General features: G+C 30.8%; 1 protein-coding gene across 1 annotated transcript; it reads right to left on the minus strand.

Moving 5' to 3' along the window:
• Positions 1 to 318: 318 nt before the first annotated feature.
• Positions 319 to 21,239, minus strand: LOC145304155 (uncharacterized). The gene is made up of 9 exons (XM_080145923.1): positions 21,202 to 21,239; positions 6,122 to 6,163; positions 5,594 to 5,662; positions 4,871 to 4,905; positions 3,860 to 3,919; positions 2,968 to 3,034; positions 1,725 to 1,796; positions 982 to 1,099; positions 319 to 466 (listed from the first exon to the last, which is right to left on the minus strand). Exons 2-9 carry the CDS (start codon positions 6,128 to 6,130, stop codon positions 393 to 395), a joined length of 504 nt encoding a protein of 167 aa, XP_080002049.1. The 5' UTR covers positions 6,131 to 6,163; positions 21,202 to 21,239; the 3' UTR covers positions 319 to 392.
• Positions 21,240 to 21,553: the final 314 nt, after the last annotated feature.

Raw genomic sequence — 21,553 nt, forward strand, 5'->3', positions numbered from 1 at the left:
ATAAAAATGTTTTTAAATCACCTTTTCGATTAAAAACCTTGTATGAAGAGTCCTATAAATTTCCGGCACAATCCATGCAGAAAAAGTACAAACTCTCAGAATATAAATACTTGTAGGGCTTTCCCTCAAAGTGAATGTGAGGCACTGAACTCCCCGCTTAATTTTAAAATAAATTTTAACCAGTACCTAATATAACCTAACCTAACCTGACCTTTAGAAATAAAAAAATATAATCATTCCTGCATTTCTTTAGCTTTTGAAATATTGAATCCTTAAACAATAAAACAAAATATTAATATAATCATATTAAAGAACAAAAAACAAAATATATTTTTTATTAATCTTTAGTACAATATAATATACAATAAATAATAATAAATAGATATATAATTTTAATCTCTTCCTTTATAGGAAGCATATTTTCTTCGTAGATATTCACTCTTAGCTCCGAAATTTTCGTCTTTTCTCCTATTAATTATTTTATTCAGAATTAAGAATAGTTTAAGATCAACTAATCTATGTATATAAGTAGTATAAGTGTGTAACTTTTACTCAGAATATGCTTTGTATTTTTTTTTAAGAATTGATTCCCATAACCAAAGGGTTATTTAAAAATATTTGAATTCTTCAAATATTTTAGTCTTATAATTGTAAATTTTATATCCGTGGAAAGCTGTTTATGATACGATGCAATGCGAGAAATAACTATTCTCCATTTTTCATATAAGTTTTAAGAGAAAAAGTGAGAAAAAAATTCTAATGGCGATTACTCATAGGGAGGTATTAGTACCCTCCTCAAAAATAGTTAAAAATCTTCCCAGAAACATATCGGTTCAGCCGTTAGCGAGATCCTTTGGTACAGACAAAAACACACCAATCCTGTTACTTAAATCATGCTAATCAGTAGCGCAGCTACTATTAACTTGGGTATATTGTCTGCCTGTCCGACAGTAAAATGAATTAATTTTGTATTCTAAATATTCCTTTGAATGGCAGCCATCTGTTGGATGGGTGTGTCATCAATTTCGTTCAATTTTGCTGGCATAAAGCTAAGGGCGGCTGTCTTCGCCAGTTCATCAAGGTTGTACAGATGCAGAGCCTAAAGCAATATTTTATAATAACATCTCTTAAAAATACTTTGAATGATAATAATTCTTTTATAGCTTTCTAGAAATAATTATCAAGTAGTCTTTTTAACTTACGTATTGTATTGAATGCTTTTCCAAAAAAAAATTGAACACAGTAATAGTGTCTGACTGATTATGACGTAACAAAAAAAATTAGCCAATGAGAGGCCACTATAAATTTTACCAGTGGTCAATAACGGCCTCTCATTGGCTAATTTTTTTTGTTACGTCATAATCAGTCAGACACTATTACTGTGTTCAAAAAAATTCTTTAATTTCCAAAAATTTAACATAAATCCCATAAAGCATTCTTCAGTCTAGGTTAGTTAGATTTAAGACGTACATTCAATATTAATAGAGTAGCTTCGCTACTATATTAATGTTACCTGTCCACCTATCACAATGTTAGCAACAATTGACACTAGAAACAACAGATGGTTGTACAGTACATACCCTAGTTCTATAGAGTAGCTTCGCTACTATAGAACTATTACCTGTCCACCTAGCACAATGTTAGCAACAGTTTACACTAGAAACATCAGATTGACGTACATACTAAAGTTATAAAGAGTAGCTTCGCTTCTAAATAACTGTTACCTGTCCACCTAGCACAATGTTAGCAACAATTGACACTAGAAAGAGGGGGGCAAACAGATCAACGGTCAGCGTCTAAAAAACAGATCTATAGTATAGATGTATATACAGACAACTTCCTCTGATTCTTTTTCAATGAAAATTTTGTCTGCTTCTAAACTATTTTCTGCTACTTTGCTGTGTTAATGTAAGGGACACCATTGGTTGATTTGCAATGACCCAATAAAAAGATTGCACAAGGTTGATGCGATGGGGAGATACAGCTATTTAACCCTTTCTCCCTCTAGTGTTTTACTCTAATGTCTAAAAAAATGATAAATAAAATTGGTCAATAAATAAATAAGCAAGTTGATTAGAATCTGCAGTTGCAATCATTCGCGCAGATCTGAAGGTGCTTCAGCCGCCAGATAATTTGTAGAAATTAACAGCCGTAGCTAACAATTGTTAAATCATCAACCCTTATCTCCATTCAGTTTAAGCCATCCTCCGCTGCAGCTACCCTAATCCACCATCCGCTGCAGCTATCCTAATTCACCATCAGCTCCAGCCATCCTCCGCTGCAGCTACTCTAATCTACCATCAGCTTCAGCCATCCTCCGCTGCAGCTACCCTAATCCACCATCAGCTCCAGTCATCCTCCGCTACAGCTACCCTAATCTACCATCAGCTGCAGCCATCCTCCGCTGCAGCTACCCTAATCCACCATCAGCTGCAGCTACCCTAATCCACCATCAGCTGCAGCCATCCTCCGCTGCAGCTACCCTAATTCACCATCAGCTGCAGCCATCCTCCGCTGCAGCTACCCTAATCCACCATCAGCTTCAGCCATCCTCCGCTGCAGCTACCCTAATCCACCATCAGCTCCAGTCATCCTCCGTTGCAGCTACCCTAATTCACCATCAGCTGCAGCCATCCTCCGCTGCAGCTACCCTAATCCACCATTAGCTGCAGCCTTCCTCCGCTGCAGCTACCCTAATCCACCATCAGCTGCAGCCATCCTCCGATGCAGCTACCCTAATTCACCATCAGCTGCAGCCATCCTCCGCTGCAGCTACCCTAATCCACCATTAGCTGCAGCCTTCCTCCGATGCAGCTACCCTAATCCACCATCAGCTGCAGTTATAATGAAACATTGTCTACATGTTTTAGTATTAAGTGTAGTATTTTTTTTACTTTTATTAAAGTAAAATATGAAAAAGTTTTCAAGGCATTTTGGGTCAAACTTGTTAATTGAAACTTATTTTACCTTTCTCTTGTTAGTATCAACTTTTTCCAACTCTTCTTGTCTAGATAAACTTGCTGACTCTATCTCACTAAATATTTTGTTACAAATAAACATGAATTATGTACATTGTACATATGTCCTATACCTTTTTAAAAACTTAAGATACTAAATAATTGAAAATAAATTCTTTAAATGAATAAAACTTTATCATATCAGTTGATTTGTTGAAAAAACTGTCATTTTTCTCATTTATTTTTTTGGCTGAGCCGCGTATGGGCAAATTTAGGTAGTTATCATTATAATAAAGTAACAAGATGTCTCTCTGTATGTTTGTAACAAAGGATCTCGCTTATTACTGAACCGATCAGGTTCTACTTAACAGGGTAGCTTCTTATAGGTCCCAGAAAGGTTCATAACTCTTTTGGGGGAGGATACCATCACCCTCCCAAGATAAATCACAAATATAGTCAAGCTTTTGCCTAGAGACTTGAACGCAAAATAGAGAAATTATTAATCAAATTAGATATTTGTAATAAAAACAAACATTTAAAGTGCCACTAGAGGCCTCTAGAACGTAGCTGCTAGTATTTGAATAATCATTTTTTTTTTCAAATATAATCACGCAACCTTTCAACCCAAAATCTATAAAATTTATTTATCGCATTTATTATTGACAGCTATCCGCGGGAAGAAAATAAAAGATCAAAAGATTATTTCCAGTTTTGTTGGACCCGATCTATCAAATACCTGGGCAAACAAAACGGGTATATATTTTAGGATTAAATTTTGTTTTTCATAGAAAGTTGTCTAAAAACGATACCATACATAATATTTAAGTATGGATCAGGTTCAGAACAGGTTCAAATCAAGCGGATATTAATCGGTTTTGAAGCCATACTGGAAAATTTCTTACTTTAGTATTCTGCTGGCTTCGTTGATTTTTGTTTCATAGTCTGTTATTTCTCGCTGCATCCTAAAAAAGATGTCGTGTGTAATATCCTATTATATAAAGTAGTAGGGTTTTTATGTCTTAATCTTTTAACTTTAAGATTTCAATAATTACTGAACCGATTGAGTTCTTCATTTTATGAATCCTTCACACAGGTCCTCAGATAGTTTTAGTCTATTTCATTTCAATATCTAAGTCTTATAAGGTCGGTTTTATACTCTTTAATTTCAATTATTGAAATTAATAGTTTTATTGGATCAAGTCAAGCTAAGTATGCCAATAGCCTGTTTTGGCACACGCTACTTGACTTGGGGGAATATTGGCATACTCTACTTGACTAGGGGGAATATTGGCACGCTCTGTTTTACTTGTTGCCATTGGCACACTCAGCTTGACTTGATCCGTTTTATTTGTTCATAATTAAATAAATAGGTTAATACATATTCCAAAAAAATTGAATTATTCTTCTTATACAACAAAATGGATAGATAAAAAGACTATTTTGGTACAGACACAGAGACAAACATGCATAGACATTAGGATATATAAGTTGGAAGGAATTTTAATGTTAGAGGGAGATTTGAAATCTGCATCAAATTTTATTTTTTTTTTTTATAAAATTCGTTTTTTGTATAATTCTTTATCTAAAAGCGGAAATACAATTTAAGTTAATTAATTTTGACATCTGTGATTGGTGGATTGAAAATTATCTTAGCTCTGATAGGAGAAGCTTAAGTGTCTCACATCATTCAACCAATTAGAGAGTAGGTAGTTTCCAATTCACTTATCCTATTGATCAAAATTTATGAACTTAAATTGCATTTCCGCTTTTAGATAAAGAATTATACAAAAACGAATTTTATAAAAAAAAATTCATAAAATTTGATGCAGATTTCAAATCTCCATCTAACATTAACATCTAAAATTCCTTCCAACTTATATATCCTAATAGACATCGTGTTTCTTTGTATATACCTGCTTATTTGCTCTTCTTTCTCGAGCTTTCTTGTCTGAAATTAAAATGGAAAATCAAATCTATAAAACCTTTTTTCGTTTGTGTGATTTATAAAATACTAGCGGCTACGCCCCTAGATGCCTCTAGGGGCACTTTTTTTTGGGGGGAGGGGGGGGGGCCGGTGCCCCCCCCTAATTTTTAATTTTAGTTAAAAAAATTAAAAAAAAATTTTTTTTTTAGGGGGGGGGGATTTTTCATTTTTTGGGGGGGTTGGGGATGTCCCACCCCCCAAGAAAATAGTTATAAACCTTCCCGGGACCTATGAGAAGCTACCCTGTTAAGGAGAACCCGATCGGTTAAGTGGTTAGCGAGATCCTTCGGTACAAACAAACACACAAACACACAGACACACAAACATCCTGTTACTTTAGTATAAGGATTATATTTTCCATTACAAAAATGCAATTAGAACAAACTTCAAAACGTCAGAACAAACAATATTCGATTAAATAAAATTTTCACTAAATAAGCATCGGATAGACGGACAAGATGATTTATTGAGCAAATGCTCATTTCCTCATAGAATGAAGAACTTAGTTTCACCTATAACGTTAAAAATGCAGTGGAAAGGCATGCATTGTTAGGATTAGATCTTAGATTAGATTCTAAACAACATCTTTCTCTATTGCATGGTAATTATAACTACTTTTTTTTTAAAAACAAATAAATTACATTTCATTTACCTTTATTTCATTTTCTTTACTTTGAAACTCTTCTTCTAATTCTTCTTTCTTCGTGTTCAATTCAGAAATCTGAAAAAAATGAATAGATTTAATCCTATAATGGCAGGGTTTCAGTGCTTGATAGGTTCTTTGTGGGAAAGCATCAATTGTTTTTGGAGTAAAAGATTATTACGAAAAAGAAAAAATACTTTAGCAAGTGAAATCACGAAACCTTATTTTTATGTATTGATTCAATTGTTGGTTTATAGCTGATTATAGATAGATAGAAAGATTTCAGAGCGAAAATATCAATGTTTTATCTTTATGGTTTATTTATAATAAGTTTCGAAGAAATGCAACTTTTTGTTTGCTTGTAAAAGAAGACAAAAAATTTCAAATATTTGGGGGGACTTTAACGTCCGTAGTATAGACGAAGTTGGACCTAAATAAAGATTTCCTTCAAAGCCTTATTAGTCCAATAGTTAGCGATTAAAAGACAGACACACAAACACCCTACCTCTTTATACACTTGATTTAAAAATTCCCTACCTGTTCCATTTTTTCAACAAATTTGTCTTCAATTTTCGTGTTCTAAATATAAAAATTACTATCAATTAAAATGTTATTAAAATCCCAAGGAAGATTTCCGAAGAATAAATACCCTCCCCGAAACCTAAAACGTGGCCACGCCTTTGAATCTTAATCTTCCTATTATATAAAGAAGTTAGCATTTTTTGTCTGTCCCAAAGTATCTCGCTAACCGCTGAACCGATATTGTTCTCCTTTACAGTGAAGCTTCTTATAAGTCCTGAGGAGGTTTTAAACTATTTTAGGAAGGGGTGTTTTAACCCCCCTCCCCCCAAAAAATATTTTTTAACTCTTTTGAAACCCAAATTTAAAATGGGATGATGTCGACTTTTCCCCCTCCAACCTTAAGTGCCCCTAGAGGCTTCTAGGGGGATCAGCCGCTAGTAAATATATTTTATTAGGGTTTCAATTAAACAAAAGATTGATCTCCTCATTAGCTAATGTTTTTACTTTTTAGCCTTGTTTCTATTCTAATAATTTTGAACTACGTTGCTCCACTAATCGTTAAACTCCCTTTAAAAAATCTTTAATGCAAAACAAGGATGACAACATCTATAAGAATCGAAGCATAAAATCACAGATGGAATGACTTAAAGAGCAGATGTAAGGTTGACACAAATCAAAAATAAACTTATATAAATCACGAAACCTTTCACATATGTTTTTTTTGCATTTTATATTTTTCATCTTTGTAATATGACTAACAGACTGACGGACCAAGTAAATTATATTCTGGATGCTCATTGGTATAGGGAATCTTTAGCCGTCTATCTTGATTAGCAGACGAGAAAATAACTTTTACGTCACGAACTATCGGACGGCCAGACAAATTGAATTTTAAATTTGCTTTTAAATATGTGTATTTCAAATTTAAATATAGACGCTTCATAATTGATGTATTTAAATCTGAAGTATGATTTTTTTGCAACTTTTATTATAAGCTTTGAATATTATTACCAGTGAAAACAAGATTAAAATCATGCAAAGCTAAATAGTAAATACTATTGATTTAAATAATAACAAGTAGAGCAATATACATACTATCGAAAAAAGTCATATATTTGTTTTTACCAAAAGACAGGAATGATATTCTAACAAACAATTCTAAGGAAAATTTCCCCACAAATCCCTTCCCCTTTTCCTCCCCTTCTTACCCACCCCTCTTCCCTTACATGAGAAAACAAAATATACTTCCAAATTCTTTAAAAGGTTTCGTGATTTTTTGTAGAATTGATTGTTACAATAGCTACCCCTGCCCAAAGATAAATGAAAAGTCCGTAAACTTATTATATGTTTCTTTATTATTTGGCCATAGCACTTTCAAGAGTGCCTAAAAAAAACTTTTCAACCTAATTAATATACTCAAATAGTTTCTTTATAAGCCAAAATAAAAATTTTTGAGATATCTTTCTCCTTTAAGAAGTATTGACGAATATACTAAAAATTAAGCTAATATGCAGAAAATTAAAAGAATTAAAATCTTTAACAGCAAATGAAAAATTCACAATTCCTCCAACTTACGAAAATGTGGAAGATCATTTCAAAATTTAGAGTTGCTTCGCTACTGATAAGATCCTAGCATGTTGTATATAAAATTAAATACTTGTGGTTTCAAATATTTAGTAATTCTGACCAATGCACATAGGGGCAACAAGGGGCAACAATTCACCACCCCCAAATCAAGTTTTAAACATTCTATGAGTATTATCATACCCAATGTACATCAGATTTCAAAGGAATCGTAAAAATACGCTTTTTAAGTAAGCATTCTAATGCATGGAAGTCAAGAAATGCAAAAATTTTCTTACAGAAAAAGGCATACTTTTTGTGTTTCACCAACAATTTTAAAAGTATTATAAAATCTCTTAGAATTAACGTAATTAGACAAAATAACTTCTGATGAGTCATGCATTACATATATTTTGACAGTATAAAAGCAAAAAACACAAATTGAAGAAATTAGTCCTAAATAATTCTAGTTGAAGTCAAGATTTTAGTTTTTATTTGTTTGTTTTTTAATCAACATTTAAGAAGACAGTAAGAGGAAACACATTTTCGCCGGGTGTCGCCGGCTAAAAAAACGATATTTGATTACCCAAAGACATATTTTAATCGCCAGTACTGGTTTCATTTACCCCCCCGCGCCCCCGTAGGGGTTTTTAGCCCGTTTTCTGAACGTGGGTGCACGAAAAGCTTGTAAGAAAAGGCGTTTAAATGCGCTTTTAAAGTCAAAACTTAAGATATAATTCAAATAGATAAAAGACACAAAAACATAGACATATTGGGAAATATTTATTCTGACTTAGAATTAAAGTTAATAATAAATATTTTCAAGTTCTATTGCACTAAATGATGAAGAGGAGAGGGGGGGGGGGGGGGCTAAACCTAAATCTAAACCTCTTTATGTTTGATGTTTTAATGTAACTAAATAATCGTTTCTATAGATTATTACAAATATCAGGGATCTAAAGAGATAAGACAAAGGTCAATAAATTGTTGTACATCCCCAATGATAATACACAAAATTACCCCTTGTGTAGATTAAAGTTAGTAGTTAAAACGTTTGAACACACAACTGTAAAACTTTGGGGACTAGTGTTATAAACAGCCCAATGTCCCCTACCTCACTGCGGAAAGGTAAAGTTAATATGCAAATAACGTGAGGTTCTTATAATCATTCTAAATTGGAATTAGCAATTAGTCTTCTGTCTGTCTATTGGTAATGCTTTGTTTTTAAATTATGAAGTTACAGGGTATTCATGTTTAAAGTCAGCAGTTTTATTTAGAAAGGGAGGGGACTGTTAATTACACTAGTCCCCAAACTTCAAAGTTTTATAATAACGTTTTTATATTCGTTAGCATAAGAACTTTAAGAACAGGAAATTAATAAATTTTTTATTGGTTAGTTCATCAAGATGAGTGTCAAAACTTAACTAAGAACAGGAAATTTAATTGATTTTTTATTGGTTGGTTCATTAAGAAGAGTGTCAAAACTTTTCAACCACTAATTGTCATCTACAGACAAATAATTTTGTAATATAATTTATTAAATATGTATCAATATTGGGGATGTACATATTAATCGGTTATTGTTTTGTTCCTTAGATCCCTAGGTGTTAATATATAATACAAAGTAGCTTGATGTCTGTTTGTCTGTCCGCCCATCCCTTAAGATCTCGCTAACCACTAAACTGATTGAATTCTACTCTTCAGAGAATATATCTACTGGTCCTGTGGTTGTTTAAAGATCTTTTTCAAAAATAAAATCCCCCTAAATTTTTTCATATTTCTATAATTAGGGTCGGTCCGTCCGTACGTCTGGTACAGTTAGCTCTTTTACTTAACTTAAACAGGCTAGAATTGTCCTATCAATCTCAAACTTTTCATGCTGATTTCTACAACAGTTAGGTACGACTTAGAAAGCACAGCAACTCTATAATCGATACCAGAAAGTCCGTACATCCATTTATAATAGGCTGATTTTTTACTTTTTTGACAACAAATAATGGTTTTGAATGTTAAAAATATCCTATTCATCTGATTTTTTGAATACTGATTCCTATTTCAATAACGTCTATTGTAATAAGCGAAGCATCTCTATAATCAAGTCCTAAAAACGTCAGTATGTCCTTAAACAGTAACATGTATTTAATCAGTTTTTATTACAATTTTGTATAGACATGCATTAATATTCAGTTCTGACACTTCACAAGTGTTAATGTTCGTTTGTCCTTCCATTTCAGAGCTTCGCTTCTTTCATGGATGTTGTCATCCTTGTTTAATTACCTCTTGGGGCAAATCCCCTAGAGGCTAGGGGCGAAGCCGCTAGTGTACATATAAACAGTAAACAAGAATCATAATATCATCATGAATATAGATATTAGTTAATAAAAATTTATGTTAATCATGCCCACATTTATAATGGATTTATTAAACATAAAAATAAAGTGAAACTTGTAGCTTGCTAAAATAAGGATCCCCATCCACCCCCATTTACACCATCCCCTCCCCTCCTACTGAAATGAATTCCATGACCCCAAATTTGACACTTTGAACACTAAAATCGGACTACAATTCACCTAGTTACACTTTAAAGGGCCCAAAAAGCTAGTGATAGGGTAGCTGCGCTACTAAAAAATTCTCATATTGCTCTGATAACCAAAACCCCTAATTAGACATTTTAAACACGAAATTCAAGATAGTTGATGGATAGATAGATGGATAGATAGATGGATAGGTAGATGAATAGATATATGGATAGATAGATGGATAAGTAAATGGATAGACAGATGGATAAATGGATGGATGGATAGAGGGATAGATTGATGGATGGATGGATAGAGGGATAGATTGATGGATGGATAAATTGATAGGTGATGGATAAAGAGATGAATAGTTGATGGATAGATAGATGGATCGATATATAGATGGATAGAGAGATGAATAGATAGATGGATAGATAGATGGATAGATAGATGGATAGATAGATGGATAGATAGATGGATAGATAGATGGATAGATAGATGGATAGATAGATGGATAGATAGATGGATAGATAGATGGATAGATAGATGGATAGATAGATGGATAGATAGATGGATAGATAGATGGATAGATAGATGGATAGATAGATGGATAGATAGATGGATAGATAGATGGATAGATAGATGGATAGATAGATGGATAGATAGATGGATATATAAATGGATAGATAGATGGATAGATAGATGGATAGATAGATGGATAGATAGATCGATAGATAGATCGATAGATAGATGGATAGATAGATGGATAGATAGATGGATAGATAGATGGATAGATAGATGGATAGATAGATGGATAGATAGATGGATAGATAGATGGATAGATAGATTGATAGATAGATGGATAGATAGATGGATAGATAGATGGATAGATATATGGATAGATAGATGGATAGATAGATGGATATATAGATGGATAGATAGATGGATAGATAGATGGATAGATAGATGGATAGATAGATGGATAGATAGATGGATAGATAGATGGATAGATAGATGGATAGATAGATGGATAGATAGATGGATAGATAGATGGAAAGATAGATGGATAGATAGATGGATCGATAGATGGATAGACAGATGGATAGACAGATGGATAGATATATGGATAGATATATGGATAGATAGATGGATAGATAGATGGATAGATAGATGGATAGATAGATGGATAGATAGATGGATAGATAGATGGATAGACAAATGGATAGATATATGGATAGATAGATGGATAGATTGATGGATAGATAGATGGATAGGGTAAGGGGGGGCTATTTTCGGGAGGGGTTAATCTGGTAATTTTCTATCTACCTTCATAAAATGACCTTTATCTCCATGTTCCTTTCAAATGACAGAAAAAAAAACATAAAAGCAAATTTGTTTGTTGTTGAATTACCTACAAAAAAGTATAAAATGAAATTTTTGTGAGATGAATTTTAAGGGTACTAAATAATTAAATCCCCTTTTTGGTTGATTTGCCCCAATGTGCAATGTTTTAATTATATCACATACAAGAAGAACATTTTTACATTTATTATTCAACAAGGAACAATTATTTAATTGTAGCGAAGCAATTTTGTAAAATTGCCTTTAAAACCGATTATTATCCGCTGGATTTGAACCTTTACTCAGCCATGCTGAAAAATTATAAATAGCATCGAATTAAAGACAACTTTCCACGAATATTAGAATGAAAATCTTAAAATTAATACCAGTTATGTTCGCATCACAAAACTGGTTTGAAACTTATAGTTTTTTATTTTAACATCCACGGAAAGCTGTATATAATACGATACGTTAATAGTTATTTCTCGCATCGTATCATAAACGGCTTTCCGCGGATATAGAAAGTACAATTATGAGATTAAAACTAGTTTTTTTAGCCCCGAGGTGCCGAAGGCACCGGCTAAAAAAACTGGTTTTAATCTTATGATTGTACATTTCTATATTTGTAGAAAGCTGGATATAGTACGATGCTAGACATAGTTTTTTCGTATGGATGAGAACCGGTTCCTATCCACCGGATTCGAATGAACACGAGAAATAAATATTCTAAAAAAGGTTATGAAGCATTTTCTACATTTATGGATAGCCCTCGAAATTAATTTATGAATCTTTTTTGTCCTATTGATATCAAACTTGGTATGGTGAATCCTGTGACAGTTAGGTACAATTCAGAAAGAGTTGAATTTTCATATTAATACCAGATTGTCTATTTTTAAATATCATTTTTAAAATAAATTTTTAAAAATATACAGCATGACCCTCGAAAAAGTATTTTTAAGCATCTGCAGCCTATATTTCTCAATAAAATATTAAAAGATTCATATGTACTTGTTCTCTATAATTTTCTACATGAAAGGATATCAAAATATTTTTTTACATCAATTAACAGCCGAGATTTTTAAAGCCAAAGTTTGGAAAAAGTGCTTGAGAAACTGGATATTGCTAAATATTTCTAAGTTTTTATTAGTATATTACTTTTTATCAACCAATTAAAAAACAAATAAGAAAGAAGAGCAAGTTTACAATTGATACATTTTTTATTGCATTAAAAAACGTTACTTTTACATATAAAAAACTACTTTTCAAATTTTACTGAATACATTTTTCTTATAACCATTTTCCCTCAAATCTTATAATATCTCCCACTTATTAATATGACCTTAAATAAACCCCTCCCCAATTTATGCTCATTACCGGAAGATTAGCGCAACCTTTACCAATAAATTCACGCCCACTCATCAAATTAATCTAAGACACATAAAAATCATTTAAATTGTTAAATGTTTAATAAAAGTTTGTAGCTGTAACTTTTTGGTTTTTTAACTTATTTTGATAAAATAAAAAGTGTTTGATTTCTGTTTATGTAAACTTTCAATTTGCTACTATTTTTTATAGGATTTCTTTCTGTAAGGGTGTTTTTGCAATTTACACTAATCTAAAAATGCCTTTTAGAGCAAGTGAAAAAAGTGCTTTCAGCATGAAATAAATTTCTTGGAAACATCTTTATATAAGTTTTATAAAAAGTATTGAAATTATGAGGAAAACACGTCATTTCACTTTAAAAAAACATTTTTCTTGAAAAGTTACTTTTTCCTCAGCCACTTTAAAAAAACTTTGGCTCTAAAAATCTCAGCTGTTAATTGATGTAAAAAAATATTTTTACATCTACTTATGTGGAAATCTACAGAGAACAAGGACATATACATTTTTTGATAATTCATTGAGAAATATGGACTGCAGATGCTTAAAAATACTTTTTCGAGGGTCATGCTGTATACTTATCCCATTCAATTAATTTTTGGTTACATATAAGTCTTAAAGTGTAAGTATGTACCTATTATTGATAACCATTACACCCCAGGTTGTTCCTAGTATAGGTAGAATTTTTTTTTTGTATTATAAAAATTATACAAAACATACAAAAGTACTATTGTATAATTTTTTTTAAAATTTTGTACAGTAAATTTTTTTTGGCAAAGTCCCCTCATACATGTTGTATCAATTTTGTATACATACAATAGGGTGGGTTCATATCGGAATTAGACAAAGCGGGGATATGCAACAGATAAAATTAACCTTAAAAACATTTCTGACCGAAAAAGAATTTTAAAAAATTGAGTTTTAGAACACGACCACTTAAAAATATAATTCATTACTTATTAGTATGCAAAGACGACATTCAAAAATTTTTTTTGAATCAGAACTATGGCTTCATGGTGTTCCCTGGAAAGGCCTTGAGGAGCTGAATCAGGAACTTTTGTCCGTTTCAAAATATCTCGTTCCTAGCCTTAGAAATCACTAAAAAACCAAAAAAATTTAAGGCTTATTGAGAATTGTCCAATTTGTAGAGGTTTTTTAGATTTTCTCAGGCTAGGAACGAGATTTTTTGAAACGGACAAAAGTTCCTGACTCAGCTCCTCAAGACATTTCCAGGGAGCACCATGAAGCCATAGTTCTGATTCAATAAATTTTTGACTCCCATTTACAAATAGCTATACAATTGAATGTCTGGTCGTCAGCGGTTTTAAGACTTAGAATAAATTTTAAATCACCCAGAGGTGTATTATATCTATATAAATTGAGTGCAGATCCCCGCTTTGGCCTCAGAAAAAAAATGTCCAAAATCGACCCACCCTAACATACAATAGTACTTTTGTGTTTTTTTTATTTATTAGTATATTTTATTTTGTATATGTTGTACACTTTTATTTTTATTTTTGTACTAATACCATTTTCCTGATTGTATGTCTTGTATTATTATTTTGTACAATAGTATTAATTTCAAAAATTTGGCAGAGTCCAAACATTTTTTACTTTACTGAATATTTCAATATGTCTCAAAAGTAACAAAAATAATTAGAGTATAATTTGTGGATTTAAAAGAGTTTTTTTGTTTCATGCTTATTGTATTTCTTTTTATATACAATAGTCCAAATTTTAGAACTTTGCCTAAAAATGAACATAGTATTTATAGTACACTTTTTTGTGTGATAGTATTCATTTCAAATTTTTGGACTTTGCTTAAAAATGAACATAGCGTTTATTGTATAATTTTTTTGTATAATAGTATTCATTTTAAAAATGTTTTTAAAGTTCCAATTTTGTAGACTCTAACAAAATCTTAAGAATGTATACAATCGAACAATAAAAAATATACCATAACATAAATTCAGATGAGTTCCAAAACTGAGGACGTAGGAAATATTTTTAAAAACATTTTTTGAATATCAAAAAGAAATTTTAGAATTTGACAAAAAAATTGTCTAATTCTACAATTTTGATTTTATTTATAAGTACAAAATTTTTTTAAGTAAAAAATTTTGGGACTTAATATGTTACTTAATGAAAAAAACCATAAAAGTACTATTGTAGACAAAAATGATACATGTACAAGAAAAAAATAAGGGACTGTACAAAATTACAAAAAAATAATACAATGGTACTTTTGTATAATTTTCATAATACAAAAATAATTCTACCTGATATAGTTCAAATTTTTGCTGCTAGGTGTCTCTCACTTGTTAGAAAAACTTTGTTTTTTTGGAGTTTCCAATATATATATGGTTGTTTAAAAGTCAAATAAGTAAATCTTATTCAAATTGGTTTCTCATTTCATTGTTTTTTTTCTCAGTATTTTAAAATATTTCATTTTAAATAATTACAAAATCTAAACTATAGACACCAGTATACCAAACCTAATCAACTTCAGTATAGCATGGAAAGGATCATAACCTAGCCATGATAAGAGTCAAAACATGAGAATCTCTTCACTGAGCTTCCATTATAGAAGTAAAAGATGAGAAAATCTCATGTACTTTTATCATTATCAGGGACAAGGGAATGTCTTTCTGACCAACAATTCTATTAAAATCACGCAATCTCATCACGAAACCTTTGAAAGTTTTGAATGTTATGGATGATTCAACTATTATCAAAAAGGGTTTATAGTAAAGAACATTAGGGTTTAAATTCGCTAAATCTCATCACTAAACCTCAATATTACATAAGAAATTAGCAGACCATTTTTCAAAACAAACAAAAGAATTCTTACTAAACAATTCAAAAGTAGGGAGATTAAAAAAATATTTTTAATTACTTCCTAAAATTTAAATCTTTAAATTTTTTTCTTTTCCATAATATTTGTAACTGATTAAAGACAAAAAACAAAATATTTTAATAAATTTTTACTTTGATGCATTTTCAAACACTTTTATTAACCCCTTAAAGCAAGTTAAGACAAAAGTTTCATATTGATTCAATGATTAAAATACATCTTACTCTAAAGCTCAAAAATAAAATTCATTGTTCATTACTTATTAAAACAAGGATGACAACATTCATAAGCGAAGCGCTGAAATTGAAGGACAAACATAAATTAACTCTAGTAGAGTGTCAGAACTGAATAAACTGAATATTAATGCATATGTCTACAAAATTGTGAGTAAATTTGTTGCAAAACTGATTAAATACATGTTACTGTTTAAGGACATAATGACGTTTTTAGGACTTTATTATAGAGATGCTTCGCTTATAACACTTTACCTTGTTGTAATAGGAATCAGTATTCAAAAAATCTGATAACTAGGATAATTTTAACATACAAAAAAAGTAAAAAATAAGCCTGTTTTAAATGAATCAACTTTCTGGTAACGATTATAGAGTTGCTGCGCTTTCTAAGTGGTACCTAACAGCTATAGGAATTAGCATGTAAAGTTTGAATTGATAGGACAATTCTAACCTTTTTAAATTAACGGAAACAGCTAACTGTAACGGAAAGACGTACGGACTTACGGACCTATCATAATTATAGAAAAGCTTCGCTTTTAAAAAATAAATAAACATAAAACATAAAATACTAAATTCTATTTGACGAACACCTTAATAACAAATAAGCATAAGAAATATATATATTGGTGCCTTACCACAAAGTTGCCTATTAAGCACTGATCCCCCTCCTTATTAAGATATTTATCTTTTGGTTTCCTTAATGCTATACCAAAAGGACCCCCGCCCCTTTGATCGTTTACAATTTGTTTTAAGTTAATGGTGGGGAAAGGGAGGATTCTGTGCTCTACAAGGCACTTTGGGGAAAATTACCCAATTTTAAATGGTGTAATAAGTTTTTAAATTGTTAATATTCGAGAAGATTAGTTGTTTTTATGTTCAAGTATTGCAGGACATGATAAATCATTTTATGATTTCAGGGAAGCTCCTTATTTACATTTCCTATTTCGACACTTCCCTCCAACTTGTTTCGCAATTAGAGGCAAGATGTTGTCAAGAAATACCAAATTAAACCACAACATATATTATAAAATTAAAGATTTGGAAAAGAATAGTTATGTAGTTCAGAATTTTATTGATAGGTGTCGTAAAAACTTTTTTATGTAAAATTTTTAGATGAGATAAATATCTAAACAATCTTAAATATTTTTTAAAATATTACAACTATCCACTCCTTGGGATTTTCAATAAATTTTATTCACTATTAAACATATAATTTACGAGTAGTCTATGATTTAGATGAAATATATAAAATTTGTAAAAAGCATTAATTAGCTCGTTAATCTCAGAACTGACTATGGAACTAATCTCTGACTATCCTTTTTGCATGGCTTGTAGTAAAGTGAGCAAAACCTAATAAAATAATGCTTGAGTTTTGCATCAAATTCTGCCAAGAGTTGCATAATCTCATCATCTAGTTTTAACTGGAAATCTATGAAATCAGCTCTAAAGCATTGTTTGCCAGAATAGCCTTCCCTTGTCCCTGATCATTATGAATAGTTTAAATCATGGAAATATCTCCCTTAACTCTATGATATTTTTTGAGAAAATATAAGTTTTCTAACCCTTAAAGAACCACATTTGTACTTTTGTATGATTTTCATAATACAAAAAAAATTCTACTTTTACTATGTATTACCTGGGAAATTTTTTAAAATTTGTAGTATACATTTTTTGCTTCTCGTACTAATTTTAATTTGTATTAATTTTTAATGACTCATACTAATTTTCTAACCTACAGAATCACGGCCGAAAAATGGTTTTAGTATATAATATATGTCTCTCGTACTAACAAAATTTCTCGTACCCTCGTAAGAATTCTTGCATAACGATGGTATACTATCGTAGATCCCACAAATTTTCTATACTATAGTATAACAAAATTGATACAATTTTAGAGTAAGGCCATGTATACTATTGTAAACAAAAATGTATACTAAAAAAAGGATCCACGTATACAAAGGACCACCTGGGACAATACTTCTATAAAAACAAACTGAACAATAATTTCCTAATGAAGGTTATTTTGTGAAAAATGTGGAGGCAAAACAGATTTTATTTTTTCCTGTTGCCATTTCCCCTTTAACTCTCAAAGGCAGTTATTGTCAACAAATCAAAAATATTTCCTTATTAAGAATAATCATTAGTATTGTGCAATATAATTATTATTGTTGAGAAAATTCTGATTATCTAAAATCAAAGTGATTATAAGATGAAATTTATGTTTATGTATTATAACAAAGTAGCAAAGTAAAATTTTTCTCATAAATCTTTTATCTTGTGTTTTTATAATTCTGTTTCAAAGAAAAGATTTTAGTTAAGTTGGGTACTTCAAACCCCTATACACTCCTCTTTTTTACCGATACCATCCATCGCATAAATATAAATGAACCACCTTAACCCACCCACCCCCTCTTATTTTCTACTTAGAAAAAAAACAAGTTTCTAGCCACTGAGGGGGCTCTAACTATACTGGGACGTATCAAAACTAGGTACTATTATTATTCATTATGAAAGAAACATTTTTCTAAAACAAAAATTTAAGTTGTTTTGCTATTTATTTCGTTGATATTTTTGAACAAACAACAAATAGAAGAAAAGAGTAAAATAAGAATAATTTATTCAAATGTTCTCATCAAGGATATGGATAGTTATATGGCTTTGAATTCGTTTAATTTTCGCTGGAAGAGAACCGTTTCAGAGGCATGCTAAAAAAACTTTGTAGACAATTTTCCACCAAAATAATACAATGAAAATTTATGAAATAATCTCTCTTTCATTGCCCTAGGTCTTTGGCCCCTAAAGTCCAATAAAACAAATATTGATTCTATAATTTCGCATTTTACTATTCATGGAAAGCTGTCTATAAAACAATGCGCTAATTAAATAAATATTCCTAATCCAGTTAATCCAACTTTTATTGATATTATTACAGGATATTGAACAGATAGATTTTTTATAGGTTTTCCACCAAGGAGAATCATTTTGTAAATCAACCTAATACTTGCAACTATAACTATAACTCTATAATTTCACTAACAATGTCTTTTAACTGAGCTTGGTAATACGTTACACTTCAAGTCCAATAATTCATAAAACATGCTATGCATAGCCGTAGAAGAAGTCATTTTAATGTCTTGAGCTTGTCATAAGCTGTATCAATGAGTATAAAGTTCCACCGCGGGTTTACTCGGGGAAAAAGTCTGAGGGAAAATAATTCTTCTTCTGGTGTAATATTCTTGTCTATGTTTTGATACATCTAAATATTTTTTTCTTGTGATATGTGTTAACCATCAGCATTTATATACATTCAATGTAAATGTATTAAAGTAGTAACATTGATCCAATGGTAACTTTTTATAGCGATATTTTAAACATACATAGTAATAAAAAATTAATTTTGCGAGAAAAAGTTGTCTTTAAATTGAAGTAAAAGGAAGCCAAGCCCATCCTAAACCACAATTATCCTCGGTCGAATCCGCTCGACTTAAAAGGTGGCTGTCGACCTATGAAATTTTTGTCTGTGATAAGTGTACCAGCAACAATCTTATATTACAGAGCACCTCTATTCCTCTTTTTATAAATCTTAATGAATTTCTTAATTATCTAAAGGTAACTTATTTAAAGTGAAATGTCCCAAGAATTTTTTTTCATAAGAACTTTAACTTATAACTTTGCACTTATATGCATTTTTGGACTAAAAATGAAATTTTGCGATATTTGAAAATATACAACTTTACTTTTATTTACTTTTATTATTTCCTAGTGTTTTTATTACCAACAACTTTCACTTGTGGGATATAGTTCAATCCATAAAATAGAAATTGTGAAGTATAAATACCCCTCTTCCTTTTTTAGAAGTAAAGCTACTCTATAATTCTTTATTTCATGATTTTGTTGTGCTTTGCAATGGAATGCTCTCGTTACTAGTAAATTTTTGACTTTTTAAAGAGATTTTTAGCTTTTTGAAGATTTTTTGGATCTACTGCAGTTCACGGTAAAATATTGCTGGTAACGAATATTGCCAAAAATCTATGAATTTTAAAGGCTGCTAGCTGCCAAACGGCTGAACGTACAGATCATACCCGCACACAGTTTTAAGCGGCATAAGAAGGCCTACAAATAATCTGGAATACCCATAAATTAATCATGCATAATTATCTCGCAGTGCAGAGAAATGCGCGAAAAAGGCCTATTTTACGCGTTTTTTCTTCAGTGAAGCTTTCCCTGTGCATCATTGGATCTTGGCTATTCCAGATTATTTGTAGGCCTTCTTATAACGCTTAAAATGGTGTGCGGTTATGATCTGTACATTCAGCCGTTTGGCAGCTAGCAGCTTTTACAATTCATAGATTTTTGGCAATTTTCTTTACTAGCATTATTTTACCGTAAACTGCAGTAGATCCGATTTTTTTTTTACTGCTAATTTTCGAAAATGCTAGGTTAAGGAAGAACTAAAAGGACATCTTTCCCGCAGTGCAGGGGTTAGGAACAGCTTTTCAGGTTTTTTAGTGGTCAATATAAGAAATTACACCTAAATTTAACATAACATCAAAACATAACTGATAATAACAAAAAGTAGTTTCTTCCTCAAGTTTTTAAAAGAGGTGTATAATAGCTTTATAGACAATTCAAGGGATTATGCCGTGTATTTTTTCCACAAGGGGTGAATTTAAACATATTTCATATAAATGAAAGTTCTCAATTATAAGAAAACTTTTTTTTTCTTTTTAAAAGCGAATCTTTTTATGATTAAGGTTGGTCTGTATGCCCGTTATGGTTAGCTATGATAGTTAACGAAGATATGTTAGAATTGACGTATAGATTTCAAACTTGGAAAGATATAAGATAAGATAAAGTAGAATTTAGAAAGCATAATAATTTTGTAATTAGAAACAAAAAGTCAGTTGGTCCATTTTAAAAATATTTATGTTTTAGCTTTTTGATAAAATTTTTGTATGATATAATTATCCCATTCTTGATTATGATTCCTAGAGTCATTAGGTACTCTATTACAAGCTAAACTTCCTTTAAAGCTGTAAAATGTATGTTTGCCCGTATAAATATTGAAATCATATTTGGATAAATTTACAAGGAGTTTTCAAATAATGTTAAATATTGAATGCTTTGCTACTTTAAATTTGTCAAAGTTTATTCGTCTGAATTAATTTTATTCGCTTTTATGGATGTTGTTATACTTGTTTTACCTACCTCTTCTATAAGAAGATTACGTTTTTCTTCCAAAGCAGTCACCTAAAAAATTTAAAATAATGAAATAAAAATAAATGATTAATCTTTGTATTCAATTCGCATGAAAAAACAATCGATAACAATTTAAATAGTAGATACTACTATTCAATTTTGACTTACAATAATATATAAATCAAAATAAATAAATTATTCTGTTAAAAGCAAAGCTTTTCTATAATTAGAGTCGCTCTGTCCGTTCTTCCGTAAAGGATAACAGTTGTTATTACTTTAGGTATATCAAAATTGTCCTATCGATTTAAACTTGGCCGGTTGATTCCTGTAATAGTTAGGTACGATTTAGAAAGCGTAGAAA

Source organism: Acartia tonsa, chromosome 13 (genome assembly GCF_053477335.1).
Source record: "Acartia tonsa isolate MP-2025a chromosome 13, ASM5347733v1, whole genome shotgun sequence".
In the NCBI taxonomy this organism is placed as follows: Eukaryota; Metazoa; Arthropoda; class Copepoda; order Calanoida; family Acartiidae; genus Acartia; species Acartia tonsa.